Below are 15705 nucleotides of genomic sequence, written 5' to 3' on the forward strand. Positions count from 1 at the left end.
TAAATATAGAATTAAATCTTCGTCAAAATGACATTTCACAAATGCATTGTCTCCCTAAAAGCTCAAAATATAGATAATACCTGAAATCCATTCTATTTCCCATATCTGTATACGACAGGTCATAACAGACACACTGAGTACTGGTAAGGTACTCCAATATATATATATATACACATATATATATATACATATATATGTATATATATATATATATGTATATATATATATATACATATATATATACACATACATGACACGACTGAATGATGGAAAAGTACATTTCACTAATGTAATGTTTCCCCAAACAAATCTAATTATAAGGACTCAGCTGACTCAAATAATGGCCCTTCAGGTAACGTACAATTTAATGACCAATTAAACTAATTAATTAATTTTACAACGCTTTGTGTGTTGTTCTTGCATACATTTATTACAATTGTTTTCACTTTACTTAAAGTAAACAATGAAACTGAAAGCAACTTATAATCACATTATAATGCATTATAACGGTGATTATAATGCATTGTTTAAAGATTATAACGATGATCCAGATGTAAGTTAGTGGCGAGTAATTATGAAGTATTATACTTGACCTTATAAGTTATGTGTAACAATTATTGTCATTAAGCATTATGAATATTTTTGAGTGCTTATAACTTTAATTATATTATCTTCCTGTATGTACAGGTCACAACATAAAGCTGTCCAGCGTAACCTTAACTCGGACCTTTATAATAAACATGTCACTGATTGAGTTAGATGTTATGATGTTATGGCAGTGCTGCATTATATCATACGAGGTGGCCACTTCTTCTCAAGCAGTGTCAAGTGTCACACTGAGTGTACTTCATTGTCAAGTGAATTTGAGTAGGTACTTAAAGCGAACAGTAAACAGTGAAGCCACAGTATTTAAACAACTGTTAAGCTTCATGCAGGCGAGGCATTTACTTTTACGATTTGATGAGCAGGCTCAATAAATGCAAAGTAAATGTTAAGCATCTTTAAAAACATTCAAACATTTACAAAGTGGGTGACGGTCTCAAACAGCACATTCAGCAGCTGCAGGCCGAGATACTGCAGCCCTGCACGACTGCTAATGCAGACGACAAACTCACTGGCCTCGGTTAGTCATGACTTGTAACTGCAGCATCGTGACCGTCCAGGTGTTGCATCAGTACACACCTTTAGTCCACTGAGATTAGAAATGACAGGAGAGACCCATTTTTAGCTCAAAGGTCCTCACAGGCTAGTGTGCAAAAAGGCCTGAGCGACAGCTACGCGATTTACATCTCATGCAGTGACGCTAATGGTGATTTTCTGACAGAATTCCCGGAACTAATAATGTAAAGAATAGAGCCTTGTCTGGCTTTACCCTTTCAGTTGAGCATGGAAACCTCATGGCAGCAATCCCCTCCACACCCTGTTTTATGAGAGTGAGAAATAATCACTCCTACTGGAGGCCATGACATCATTCAAAACACAACTATTCACCCTTCAACAGAAGGTGTGGAACGAGCTGCAGGGTATTTTCCTCACAACTTATTTGTATGAGGTCATTTAATAGTACTGGGGCTGTATAAACCTACGCTCAAGAGTTGGATTTTGATTATACCTCACAGACGTATCTACTGACTTGACTGATGGGGAATGTAGCCATCGCAGCTGCACGTAGTGTGATTTAAATGTTACAGTTCCCTTCAGCTTTTAGTGGCTATAACCAATGGATTGGATGACTACTTGCATTTGAAAGGACGTGCTCTTCATGAAAATTAGCAGCTTTAAGTAGCATTTTAGCATCTTGTTCGCCCCTTATCAATGTTGTTGCAGCTGTTTTTTAGCAACAGAAAACCCCTGGACACCACCAGCCCAGCACTAACCAGCGTACAGATAAAGTTAGCAACTAGCTGGTGAACATTGTGGAGCATTTTGTGGAGCATATGCAAGATATTTCTCTCAGGAGGGTGAACGATTAAGAATGAAAATTAGGTTTAATTAAGATTTGCAATGTGTTTGTGTTCTGTGTCTGTTGGTACAACACAGGGAATCTGGCTGGTCCAGTTTAGAAGCAATATGTATCCTAATGCCAAAGCAAATACATGATGCTTGTGAAACAAGTTCATGACCTGGCAGAGTTCATTTCTAAACTGTGCATGAACGGAAATGAAAATTTGACCTTGATTACAATTATAATGTTTTATTATGTGCACCATTTACTAATGCAGGAATTATGTATTCAAAGGAATTGTAGTAAGGTACTTTTAAGGTACTTAAAATGTGTACGGTCTGTAGAATAAAGGTCTCAATTGGAATGTAGCTCCAGCTAATGGGAGGTGGTGTTCTTTACTTCTCTACAGGAAGGGAGTTTCATGACATAACAGCCCAAATACTTTTGGTCTTTATCCTGCATTTTGGAAGAGAAGAAGAGCGCCGAGGATCTGCGGCGGCCCACAGACTCATCAGGAAACTGACAGGTTTGGAAGACAGATCCCATATTGAAAAAATATCTCATGGCTACCGTTCAAGTTCACTTCTTCACTTCACTTCACTTCTTGACTTTAAGGGAAACTAAAAAACATTACCATCTATCATCATTAACATCTTAATTTAATATTTCTGCTCGGTTTTCATATTCATGAAAATCAGAGTAAAGTTGGATGTGATCAAATTATGTTTACCTTTGTAAATTCATGCACAGGCATTACATCATTATTTTCAAACTTAATGGGCTCAAACTTCATATATTTACATAGTTAAGGTGGACAGATTGGTTTAAAGCACTTTTGCATTCCCTGAAAAAGTGTTTGCATATCTGTTATAAAAGTAAGCTGCAGTTTTGAATAATGATAAGACAATCACGGACGATCACGGGGACAGGAAGTGCAGAAACACAGAGGACACACAAGACAAGGACTTCACAATAAGACAGGACACCAAACAAACCAACATCATAACAGTGTCTATGTTTCAAATGCCTTTAAGTTATAGTGAGCTGCTGTTTCCAGTCGTTTATGAAGGGTTTACAGATATTTTAGGTAATTTAGTCATTTAAACATTGCATTAGTCTTAAATTAATACTTTTTATAAAGACTATAAATAATGGACAGTACAAAATGCAGATTCTTGGCTAAACAATACAAGCTTGAAATCAGACCAGCTTTGTCTTAACCTATATATGCAGACATGGAGGGGGTCAGTAACTAGCACCACAATGAAACCAGGGTTTACAATTAATGCATGATTAAAAATATACAGGGTCAACCATTTAAAGCTAGCAGCATAGCACTGTGTGAAGGAATTAAAAGAGGCAAACCAACTACAACATAATGCAAAAGTAATAAAAAGAATCCCCACTGTGGCTTTTGTGGGATTTCACAATAATCTTAAGAGCGGCCAATATCCTAACATTTGATTTGATATACAGGTAAACCTACTGTCAACTAAAAATGAAAAGAACAGAGCTAGAAACTGAAAATAAATAATTTTTTGTTGTCTTCATAATATGGATATGACAAATATTTGCACAAATGTGGACGCAAATAATCCTACCTTCATTTAGGTTATATATCTTTTTTGTTGTTGTTGAAACTGTTTAGAGAGGTGTCCATTATACTTGATGGTCAATGTTGAGACTGTAGTCAGAGGTGCTGTTGAATCCCATTGTTTTTGGGAAATAGTCTACTTTTATTTATACAAAGTAGACGCACCACTTAGTGTAACACTACTAAACAGCAACATAAATTGCAGCCTTTAAAATGCCCATAATATACAGCATAGCCATACAATTCCAACACTTATTATCACATATTATCTATCTAACACTAACATACACTAATACTATAAAACATTGAAGAGGTCACAACATATTTCTAATGTTACGAACCGACAATGCATTTTTCTTTGTGCTATACAGCTGTGTAGGACAAGATGGACTCGGAGAAAAATGGCCACACAGAGGTCCACGGACCTGTGGCTGGCATATTACTGGAGAAAACAAAGGAGAAGGTAACCATATACCAAGCCATGAAGAAACGTCTGCTTAAGCCAGGAACAGCATTAGCTCTGCTTGAAGCACAAGCTGCCACAGGGGGCATTGTAGACCCAATAAACAATCGAATACTTCCAGTTGCTGATGCTGTTAAGGAGGGAATAGTTGGACCGGAGATGAAAGAGAAACTCCTCACAGCCGAGAAAGCCGTCAATGGCTATGTAGACCCCTACACCAACCAAATGATATCTTTATACCAAGCTGTGCAAAAGGATTTAGTCCCAAGAGACTATGGATTGAGGCTGCTGGAAGCACAGATTGGCACACACGGCCTGTTTGATCCTATTGAGAAGTCAAATATTTCAGTTGAATCTGCGATTCAAAAGGGCTTCTATGAAAAAGGTTTGCTCAATAACCAGATGGCAGAGCTCAAAGTGTACTACAATCCAAGCTTACAAGAACATCTTAACTACCAAAACCTCCTAGAGAAATGCACGTTGGAGCCTAAAACAGGCCTGTTGCTCCTTCCTGTTTGCATCACGTTCAAAGGTCTGCGGAGAGGTATTTCCTCCACTGAACTGCTTGAATCAAAGATCATTGACAAAAAAACATTCGATGACCTACAGAAGGGAAATACCACAACACAGGATGTGATGTTGATGGAAACAGTAAAAGAATACCTGCAAGGCAAAGGCTGTATCGCAGGCATTGCTGTACTCTCATCCAATCAGAGAATGAGCATTTATGATGCCATGAAGAAAGGCATACTGATGCCTGGGACATCACTAGTTCTACTGGAGGCACAAGCCTCAACTGGATTCATGGTTGATCCTGTAGAAAATACAAAGTTCACTGTGGATGAGGCCATCAAAAACAAACTTGTTGGCCCTGAATATCATGCAAAGCTGCGTTCTGCTGAGCGAGCAGTAACTGGATACAAAGACCCATACTCAGGCGAAACTATATCCCTGTTTCAAGCACTGTCAAAAGACCTCATAGTTAAGGAACATGGGATCCGCCTACTTGAGGCGCAAATCGCCACAGGTGGAATAATAGACCCCATCAACAGTCACAGGCTACCAACAGAAGTAGCGTTCAAGAGAGGTTATTTTGATCAAGAAATGAACGCCATACTAGAGGATTCAGGGGACGACACAAAGGGTTTCTTTGACCCAAACACACAAGATAATCTAACTTATTTTCAGCTAATGGAAAGGTGTGTCATTGATCCCATCACTGGACTGTGCCTTCTCCCACTCCTTGGTAAGTCAGACATGCTAAATTTCAACTTCATTGACTACCAAACTAAAATGGCCTTCAAAGAGGAGAAGGTGAGCGTGACATGTGGAAAGTACATGGGAATGACAGTATCCCTGTGGGAACTCCTGATGTCCGAATACTTTGATGAATGCCAGAGGCGAGACATCATTCAGAAGTACAGAGAGGGGAAGCTCAGCATCAAGACGATTATCACAACGATTCTGGAGGTCATAGAAAAGTCAGTGAAAACAACGACTGTCCTCTTTGAAGGCATCAGAGAAACTGTCACAGCCAAACAGCTTGTGGAAGCAGACATCATTAGTCAGGAGGTTATGGATGATCTAAAAAAGGGGAAAACGTCAGTGAAGGAAGTGATAGAAGATGAAAATGTAAATGTGTACCTACAGGGGAAAGACAGCATTGCAGGCATTCTGCTTCCTGATTCTCGCATCATGACCCTCTACCAGGCCAGACAAAAAGGAAAGCTGATGCCAGGAACTGCTCTCATTCTACTGGAGGCACAGGCAGCAACAGGGTTCATACTTGACCCTATCGGAAACAGGAAGTTTTCAGTGGATGATGCTGTCAAAGCAAAGATTGTGGGGCCTGATATGTGTCAAAAGTTGCGCTCAGCAGAGAAAGCGGTCACTGGGTACAAAAATCCATATGATGGCCAAATAATGTCTTTGTTCCAAGCCATGCAAAACGATCTCATCGTAAAAGACCATGGAATTCGACTTCTGGAGGCACAAATTGCCACCGGTGGAATCATTGACCCAGTGAACAGCCATCGCATCCCTGTCCATGTGGCCTATAAAAAGGGATACTTTAATGAGGAAATGAACGAGATTCTGAGTGATCCAAGTGATGACACCAAAGGATTCTTTGATCCCAACACCCTTGAGAACCTGACATACTTGCAGCTCATTGCCAGATGTGTTCGAGATCCCAGTACAGGTATGTGCCTCTTGCCACTCAAAAGCAAAAGCAGCAAAATTAGCATAGATGAAAATATTAGGGAATTGTTCAAAACAACAACAGTTACTGTTAAGTATGGCAGGTTCAAGGGCAAGCACACAACACTGTGGGATCTTATCAATTCGGAGTATATGACAGAAGACAAAAGACAGGAGTTTTTTAAGCTCTTCAAGTCAAGGAAAATCACAATTGAGCTTCTCATTGTCACCGTTTTAGAGATGATTGAAAACAAGGAGATAAAACGACAAGCAGGGCTGAGTTTTGCGGGTCTCAGGGGAGAGGTGTCTGTTGTGGATCTTTTGCATCTTAAAATTGTTGATGAAAAAACATACAACAGTGTGGTCGATGGAAAGATGACAAGCACAGATTTGATGAAAATGGAGAATGTGAGAACCTTCCTACAAGGGACAGGTTGCGTGGCTGGGGTGATACTGCAACCCTCCAATAAGAAGTTAAGCATCTACGAGGCACAGAGAATTGGCATTCTCACACCTGGCACTGCCCTCTGCCTCCTTGAAGCACAAGCGGCTACAGGGTTCATTGTTGATCCTCTGAAAAACAAAAAACTTACAGTGAAACAAGCTCTCAGAGAGAAGGTGGTGGGTCCACAGATGCATGAAAAGCTTTTGGCTGCAGAGAGGGCTGTCACTGGTTACAGAGATCCATACACTGGTCAAAAGATCTCACTTTTCCAAGCCTTGCAAAAGGATCTAATTGTGAAGCAGCATGGCATTCGTTTACTTGAGGCCCAGATTGCTACAGGTGGTATCATTGATCCTTTGAAGTGTCTTCACTTGCCCCTTGAGGTTGCATACAGTAAAGGATATTTTGATGCAGAACTTAATAAGATCCTATCAGACCCAACGGAAGACACAAAGGGCTTTTTTGACCCAAAGACACAAGCCAATCTGACATACATGGAGATGTTGGGTAGATGTGTAAAAGATAAGGACACAGGGCTGTTTCTTCTCCCACTAAATGAAAAACCAACAGCTGTGGGAACAAAGGCAAATGTGTACACCAACACGGAGATAAAGCAAGAGTTTGAAAAGACAGCTGTGAGCATATCAGTAGGACGTTATGCAGGAAAATCTGTTTCTCTGTGGGACTTGATTCATTCTGGGTACTTCACTGAGGATCAGCAGCTTGAATTCTTTGAGAAATACAGAACAAGGAAGATAACCACACAAACTATAATCACAACAGTGATTTCCACCATTGAAAAACTGGAGAATGAAACTCCCAAAATGATAATGGGCCTGAGAAAACCTGTCTCTGCACAACAACTACTGGATTCTGAGATCATTGATGCAAATACATTCAAACTGGTGAAAGAAGGAAAACTCACTCTTGAGGCACTAATCCAACGTGAACCTGTGAGAGGATACCTGAGGGGAACTGGGAGCATTGCTGGAATTAAGCTTCATCCATCTCAGAAAGTAATGAGCATATATGAAGCAAAACAAAAAGATTTGTTGACACCTGGCTTTGCACTTGTACTTCTTGAAGCACAGGCTGCAACAGGATGGATCATTGATCCTCTCAAAAACAAGTTCTATGGTGTTGATGAGGCAGCAAGAGAGAAAGTAATTGGACCAGATGTACATGAGCAACTTCTCACAGCAGAACGTGCGGTAACTGGTTACAAAGATCCATACACAGGCGTAACCATATCACTGTTTGAAGCCATGGATGAGCAGCTGATTCAAAGAAGTGATGGTATTCGTCTTCTTGAGACACAGATAGCAACTGGAGGAGTCATTAACCCAAATCAAAGTCACAGGCTTCCGATTCATGTTGCTATTAAAAAGAGACATCTGGATGAAGAAATCAGAACAATTCTGTTGAACCCCACTGGTGATGCAAAGGGATTCTTTGACCCAAACACAAAAGAAAACCTTTCTTACCTTGAGCTGATAAAGCGATGCGAGAAAGTCCCTGAAACGGGGCTACTTCTTCTACCCCTGTATGAAGAGGAATCCCATGTATTTCACACAGATGAGCAAATCGAGCTTGCGTTCAAAAACAAAACTATCACCATGAATGCAGGGAAATTCAAAAACAAAGATGTGACATTATGGGAAGTGTTGCTCTCTGAATACATATCAAAACAAAAAAGGGAACAGCTCATAGAACAGTACAAGACAGGAACCATGAAAATGGAGGAGATCATTGAAATACTCACTGTCATCATTACAGAGGTATCATCCAAAGAAAGAAAGTTCAAAGGACTGAGGAAGCAGGTCTCAGCCAGTGAGTTGTATGAGTCAAAGATTATCTCAAAAGAGCTTTTCACGCAGATTATACAAGGTAAAGTAACTGAAGAGAATGTTAACAAGATGGAATCGATTCAGAAGTATCTTGGAGCTACAAACTGTATAGCAGGTGTCAGAGTTGAGTCTACAAAGAAAGTTATGAGCATCTACGAAGCCAAAACCAAACGGCTGCTGACCCCTGGCACATCTCTGGTTCTGCTGGAGGCCCAAGCTGCCACTGGTTTTATTATCGACCCAGTGAACGATAAGACATTTTCCGTAGAGGAAGCTGTAGCTCAAAGAGTGGTTGGCAGTGAGTGGAAAAACAAGCTGCTTTCAGCAGAAAGGGCAGTTACAGGATACAAAGATCCCTACACTGGAGACACAATTTCGTTGTTCCAGGCCTTGCAAAAAGATCTCATAGTCAAAGATCATGGAATCCGTCTCCTTGAAGCACAAATTGCCACTGGAGGCATAATTGACCCAGTACATAGCCATCGAGTGCCTGTACAGGTGGCATACCAAAGAGGATACTTTGATGAAGAGATGAACGAGATTTTGTCTGACTCTGATGACGACACAAAGGGCTTCTTTGACCCCAACACACAAGAGAATCTCACCTATCTTCAACTGATTGAAAGGTGTATCGTAGATCCAAATACAGGCCTCAATTTACTGTCCATAGTAAAAAAAGGCGAGTTTTATTTCTTTGTTGATGAGGCAACAAAGCTCATTCTGAAATCTACAACAACAACCAGAGCAGAAGGAAAATACCAAGGAACAACAGTGTCTCTGTGGGATCTGCTCTACTCCAAATACATCACCGAGGAGAAGAGGAGGGAGCTTGTGCAGAAGTATAAGTCTGGATCAATCACAATTGAACGCTTCTTGGAAATCATCCTGACAATCATTCAGGAGCAAACCATGTCAACCTCATCTTCATCAATGGTCATGTGCCAACCACCAGAAACAACGGTGGACAGCAGCACAACTACAACTACCATCACCACTACAGTCACAGAGACAAATGAAGTTGAAAACTTCCATGGAATCAGAAAGGATGTCACTGCTGCAGAGTTGTTTGAATCAAAAATCATCAACGAAGACCTCTACAAAAACCTTACTACTGGCAGCGTCACAGTGACAGAAGTAAGTGAAATGGAATCAGTGCGTAAGTACCTTGAAGGGACCAACAGCATTGCTGGAGTGTACCTGCAGTCCACCAAAGAGACCCTCAGCATCTATGAGGCCAAAAGCAAAAGCCTGCTGACTCCTGGTACCACTCTGGTTCTGCTGGAGGCCCAAGCTGCCACTGGCTTTGTCATCGACCCAGTGAAGAACAAGAAACTGTCTGTAGAGGAAGCTGTAGCTCAAAGAGTGGTTGGCAGTGAGTGGAAAAACAAGCTGCTTTCAGCAGAAAGGGCAGTTACAGGATACAAAGATCCCTACACTGGAGACACAATTTCGTTGTTCCAGGCCTTGCAAAAAGATCTCATAGTCAAAGATCATGGAATCCGTCTCCTTGAAGCGCAAATTGCCACTGGAGGCATAATTGACCCAGTACATAGCCATCGAGTGCCTGTACAGGTGGCATACACAAGAGGTTACTTTGACGAAGAGATGAACCAGATTCTGTCTGACCCTGATGACGACACAAAGGGCTTCTTTGACCCCAACACACAAGAGAATCTCACCTATCTTCAACTGATTGAAAGGTGTATCACAGATCCCATCACAGGCCTTAGCCTACTGGTGATTGCCAAGAAAGGCGAATTGTATTTCTTTGTTGATGAGGCAACAAAACTCATTCTGAAATCTACAACAACAACCAGAGCGGAAGGGAAATATCAAGGAACAACGGTGTCTCTGTGGGATCTGCTCTACTCCAAATACATCACCGAGGAGAAGAGGAGGGAGCTTGTGCAGAAGTATAAGTCTGGATCAATCACAATCGAACGCTTCTTGGAAATCATCCTGACAATTATTCAGGAGCAAACCACGTCAACCTCATCTTCATCAATGGTCATGTGCCAACCACCAGAAACAACGGTGGACAGCAGCACAACTACAACTACCATCACCACTACAGTCACAGAGACAAATGAAGTTGAAAACTTCCATGGAATCAGAAAGGATGTCACTGCTGCAGAGTTGCTTGAATCAAAAATCATCAACGAAGACCTCTACAAAAATCTTACTACTGGCAGCGTCACAGTGACAGAAGTAAGTGAAATGGAATCAGTGCGTAAGTACCTTGAAGGGACCAACAGCATTGCAGGAGTGTACCTGCAGTCCACCAAAGAGACCCTCAGCATCTATGAGGCCAAAAGCAAAAGCCTGCTGACTCCTGGTACCACTCTGGTTCTGCTGGAGGCCCAAGCTGCCACTGGCTTTGTCATCGACCCAGTGAAGAACAAGAAACTGTCTGTAGAGGAAGCTGTAGCTCAAAGAGTGGTTGGCAGTGAGTGGAAAAACAAGCTGCTTTCAGCAGAAAGGGCAGTTACAGGATACAAAGATCCCTACACTGGAGACACAATTTCGTTGTTCCAGGCCTTGCAAAAAGATCTCATAGTCAAAGATCATGGAATCCGTCTCCTTGAAGCGCAAATTGCCACTGGAGGCATAATTGACCCAGTACATAGCCATCGAGTGCCTGTACAGGTGGCATACACAAGAGGTTACTTTGACGAAGAGATGAACCAGATTCTGTCTGACCCTGATGACGACACAAAGGGCTTCTTTGACCCCAACACACAAGAGAATCTCACCTATCTTCAACTGATTGAAAGGTGTATCACAGATCCCATCACAGGCCTTAGCCTACTGGTGATTGCCAAGAAAGGCGAATTGTATTTCTTTGTTGATGAGGCAACAAAACTCATTCTGAAATCTACAACAACAACCAGAGCGGAAGGGAAATATCAAGGAACAACGGTGTCTCTGTGGGATCTGCTCTACTCCAAATACATCACCGAGGAGAAGAGGAGGGAGCTTGTGCAGAAGTATAAGTCTGGATCAATCACAATCGAACGCTTCTTGGAAATCATCCTGACAATTATTCAGGAGCAAACCACGTCAACCTCATCTTCATCAATGGTCATGTGCCAACCACCAGAAACAACGGTGGACAGCAGCACAACTACAACTACCATCACCACTACAGTCACAGAGACAAATGAAGTTGAAAACTTCCATGGAATCAGAAAGGATGTCACTGCTGCAGAGTTGCTTGAATCAAAAATCATCAACGAAGACCTCTACAAAAATCTTACTACTGGCAGCGTCACAGTGACAGAAGTAAGTGAAATGGAATCAGTGCGTAAGTACCTTGAAGGGACCAACAGCATTGCAGGAGTGTACCTGCAGTCCACCAAAGAGACCCTCAGCATCTATGAGGCCAAAAGCAAAAGCCTGCTGACTCCTGGTACCACTCTGGTTCTGCTGGAGGCCCAAGCTGCCACTGGCTTTGTCATCGACCCAGTGAAGAACAAGAAACTGTCTGTAGAGGAAGCTGTAGCTCAAAGAGTGGTTGGCAGTGAGTGGAAAAACAAGCTGCTTTCAGCAGAAAGGGCAGTTACAGGATACAAAGATCCCTACACTGGAGACACAATTTCGTTGTTCCAGGCCTTGCAAAAAGATCTCATAGTCAAAGATCATGGAATCCGTCTCCTTGAAGCGCAAATTGCCACTGGAGGCATAATTGACCCAGTACATAGCCATCGAGTGCCTGTACAGGTGGCATACACAAGAGGTTACTTTGACGAAGAGATGAACCAGATTCTGTCTGACCCTGATGACGACACAAAGGGCTTCTTTGACCCCAACACACAAGAGAATCTCACCTATCTTCAACTGATTGAAAGGTGTATCACAGATCCCATCACAGGCCTTAGCCTACTGGTGATTGCCAAGAAAGGCGAATTGTATTTCTTTGTTGATGAGGCAACAAAACTCATTCTGAAATCTACAACAACAACCAGAGCGGAAGGGAAATATCAAGGAACAACAGTGTCTCTGTGGGATCTGCTCTACTCCAAATACATCACCGAGGAGAAGAGGAGGGAGCTTGTGCAGAAGTATAAGTCTGGATCAATCACAATCGAACGCTTCTTGGAAATCATCCTGACAATTATTCAGGAGCAAACCACGTCAACCTCATCTTCATCAATGGTCATGTGCCAACCACCAGAAACAACGGTGGACAGCAGCACAACTACAACTACCATCACCACTACAGTCACAGAGACAAATGAAGTTGAAAACTTCCATGGAATCAGAAAGGATGTCACTGCTGCAGAGTTGTTTGAATCAAAAATCATCAACGAAGACCTCTACAAAAATCTTACTACTGGGAGTGTCACAGTGACAGAAGTAAGTGAAATGGAATCAGTGCGTAAGTACCTTGAAGGGACCAACAGCATTGCTGGAGTGTACCTGCAGTCCACCAAAGAGACCCTCAGCATCTATGAGGCCAAAAGCAAAAGCCTGCTGACTCCTGGTACCACTCTGGTTCTGCTGGAGGCCCAAGCTGCCACTGGCTTTGTCATCGACCCAGTGAAGAACAAGAAACTGTCTGTAGAGGAAGCTGTAGCTCAAAGAGTGGTTGGCAGTGAGTGGAAAAACAAGCTGCTTTCAGCAGAAAGGGCAGTTACAGGATACAAAGATCCCTACACTGGAGACACAATTTCGTTGTTCCAGGCATTGCAAAAAGATCTCATCGTCAAAGATCATGGAATCCGTCTCCTTGAAGCGCAAATTGCCACTGGAGGCATAATTGACCCAGTACATAGCCATCGAGTGCCTGTACAGGTGGCATACACAAGAGGTTACTTTGACGAAGAGATGAACCAGATTCTGTCTGACCCTGATGACGACACAAAGGGCTTCTTTGACCCCAACACACAAGAGAATCTCACCTATCTTCAACTGATTGAAAGGTGTATCACAGATCCAATCACAGGCCTTAGCTTACTGGTAATTGCCAAGAAAGGCGAATTGTATTTCTTTGTTGATGAGGCAACAAAACTCATTCTGAAATCTACAACAACAACCAGAGCGGAAGGGAAATATCAAGGAACAACAGTGTCTCTGTGGGATCTGCTCTACTCCAAATACATCACCGAGGAGAAGAGGAGGGAGCTTGTGCAGAAGTATAAGTCTGGATCAATCACAATCGAACGCTTCTTGGAAATCATCCTGACAATTATTCAGGAGCAAACCACGTCAACCTCATCTTCATCAATGGTCATGTGCCAACCACCAGAAACAACGGTGGACAGCAGCACAACTACAACTACCATCACCACTACAGTCACAGAGACAAATGAAGTTGAAAACTTCCATGGAATCAGAAAGGATGTCACTGCTGCAGAGTTGCTTGAATCAAAAATCATCAACGAAGACCTCTACAAAAATCTTACTACTGGCAGCGTCACAGTGACAGAAGTAAGTGAAATGGAATCAGTGCGTAAGTACCTTGAAGGGACCAACAGCATTGCAGGAGTGTACCTGCAGTCCACCAAAGAGACCCTCAGCATCTATGCGGCCAAAAGCAAAAGCCTGCTGACTCCTGGTACCACTCTGGTTCTGCTGGAGGCCCAAGCTGCCACTGGCTTTGTCATCGACCCAGTGAAGAACAAGAAACTGTCTGTAGAGGAAGCTGTAGCTCAAAGAGTGGTTGGCAGTGAATGGAAAAATAAGCTGCTTTCAGCAGAAAGGGCAGTTACAGGATACAAAGATCCCTACACTGGAGACACAATTTCGTTGTTCCAGGCATTGCAAAAAGATCTCATAGTCAAAGATCATGGAATCCGTCTCCTTGAAGCGCAAATTGCCACTGGAGGCATAATTGACCCAGTACATAGCCATCGAGTGCCTGTACAGGTGGCATACACAAGAGGTTACTTTGACAAAAAGATGAACCAGATTCTATCTGACCCTGATGACGACACAAAGGGCTTCTTTGACCCCAACACACAAGAGAATCTCACCTATCTTCAACTGATTGAGAGGTGTATCACAGATCCCATCACAGGCCTTAGCCTACTGGTGATTGCCAAGAAAGGCGAATTGTATTTCTTTGTTGATGAGGCAACAAAACTAATTCTGAAATCTACAACAACAACCAAAGCAGAAGGGAAATATCAAGGAACAACAGTGTCTCTGTGGGATCTGCTCTACTCCAAATACATCACCGAGGAGAAGAGGAGGGAGCTTGTGCAGAAGTATAAGTCTGGATCAATCACAATCGAACGCTTCTTGGAAATCATGCTGACAATCATTCAGGAGCAAACCACGTCAACCTCATCTTCCTCATAATTGACCCAGTATACAGTCACAGAGTGCCTGTACAGGTGACATACACAAGAGGTTACTTTTATGAACAAATTAACCAGATTTTTTCTGACCTTGATGACGACACAAAAGAGAATCTCACCTATCTTCAGCTGGTCAACATGTTTATCACAGGTCCCATCACTGGCCTCAGTTTACTCCCCTTGCACAGGTGAAGGAAAGTAAAGCTTTCTACGATCATTCATTTACTCTTGTATTTTGCATGCATTATCAGATTGTGCACTGTGCTTTAACATATTTTCTTCTTGGTCACAAAATAATTGTACTACCTTTTTACACAATGCCTTTCAAGTTGTTGATTAACAGAGTTGAGAGAAAAATACATACATACAGTACTGTGCTAAATACTTTCTAGAAATGGATTATACAAAATATTCTATGCTTTTATAGGAAGATGTCCTTTGGTTACTATGTTTTATGACCATCTATAATATAGACCTTTTGAGTCCATTGGAATTCAGCCATTCTTTAACCTAGATAAATTAAGAATGAATGGGCTAAAAACCTCCCAAGGACTGCAGAACTAATTTCTAATATCACTTATACATTATACATATGGGACCTTTAATGCTTTTAGTTATAAATGTAAAATGTCTTTCATGAAGAAATCGTAATGGTCTTATATCTACAGTACATAAACACGATAAAATACAGCTGAGTGGCCTTCATTGTTTTTATTATTTTATTATTACAAAAGCTGTCCTGCTTCAACTGTTTCATTGTGTGGTCAAATAAACAAGTGAAATGTGACCACTATGTCTTGTCTTTCTTTCAACAATTTATATGTGTTTTAGTTCATAACAATGCATGCTGTAATTCATTTCCTGGTTGAAGAGTCTTCATGTGGGTTGGAAAACTAGTAGAGCCCCAATA

General features: G+C 41.7%; 1 protein-coding gene across 1 annotated transcript; it reads left to right on the forward strand.

The window, feature by feature from the left end:
- Positions 1 to 3924: 3924 nt before the first annotated feature.
- On the forward strand, positions 3925 to 15582 carry eppk1 (epiplakin 1; the record flags this gene model as incomplete). Its single annotated transcript, XM_079232456.1, has 1 exon — positions 3925 to 15582. The coding sequence occupies one exon, from the start codon at positions 3925 to 3927 to the stop codon at positions 14794 to 14796; it is 10872 nt and encodes a 3623-aa protein (XP_079088582.1). The 3' UTR covers positions 14797 to 15582.
- Between the last annotated feature and the right edge of the window lie 123 nt (positions 15583 to 15705).

Source organism: Taurulus bubalis, assembly GCF_910589615.1.
Source record: "Taurulus bubalis genome assembly, chromosome: 16".
Lineage (NCBI taxonomy): Eukaryota > Metazoa > Chordata > Actinopteri > Perciformes > Cottidae > Taurulus > Taurulus bubalis.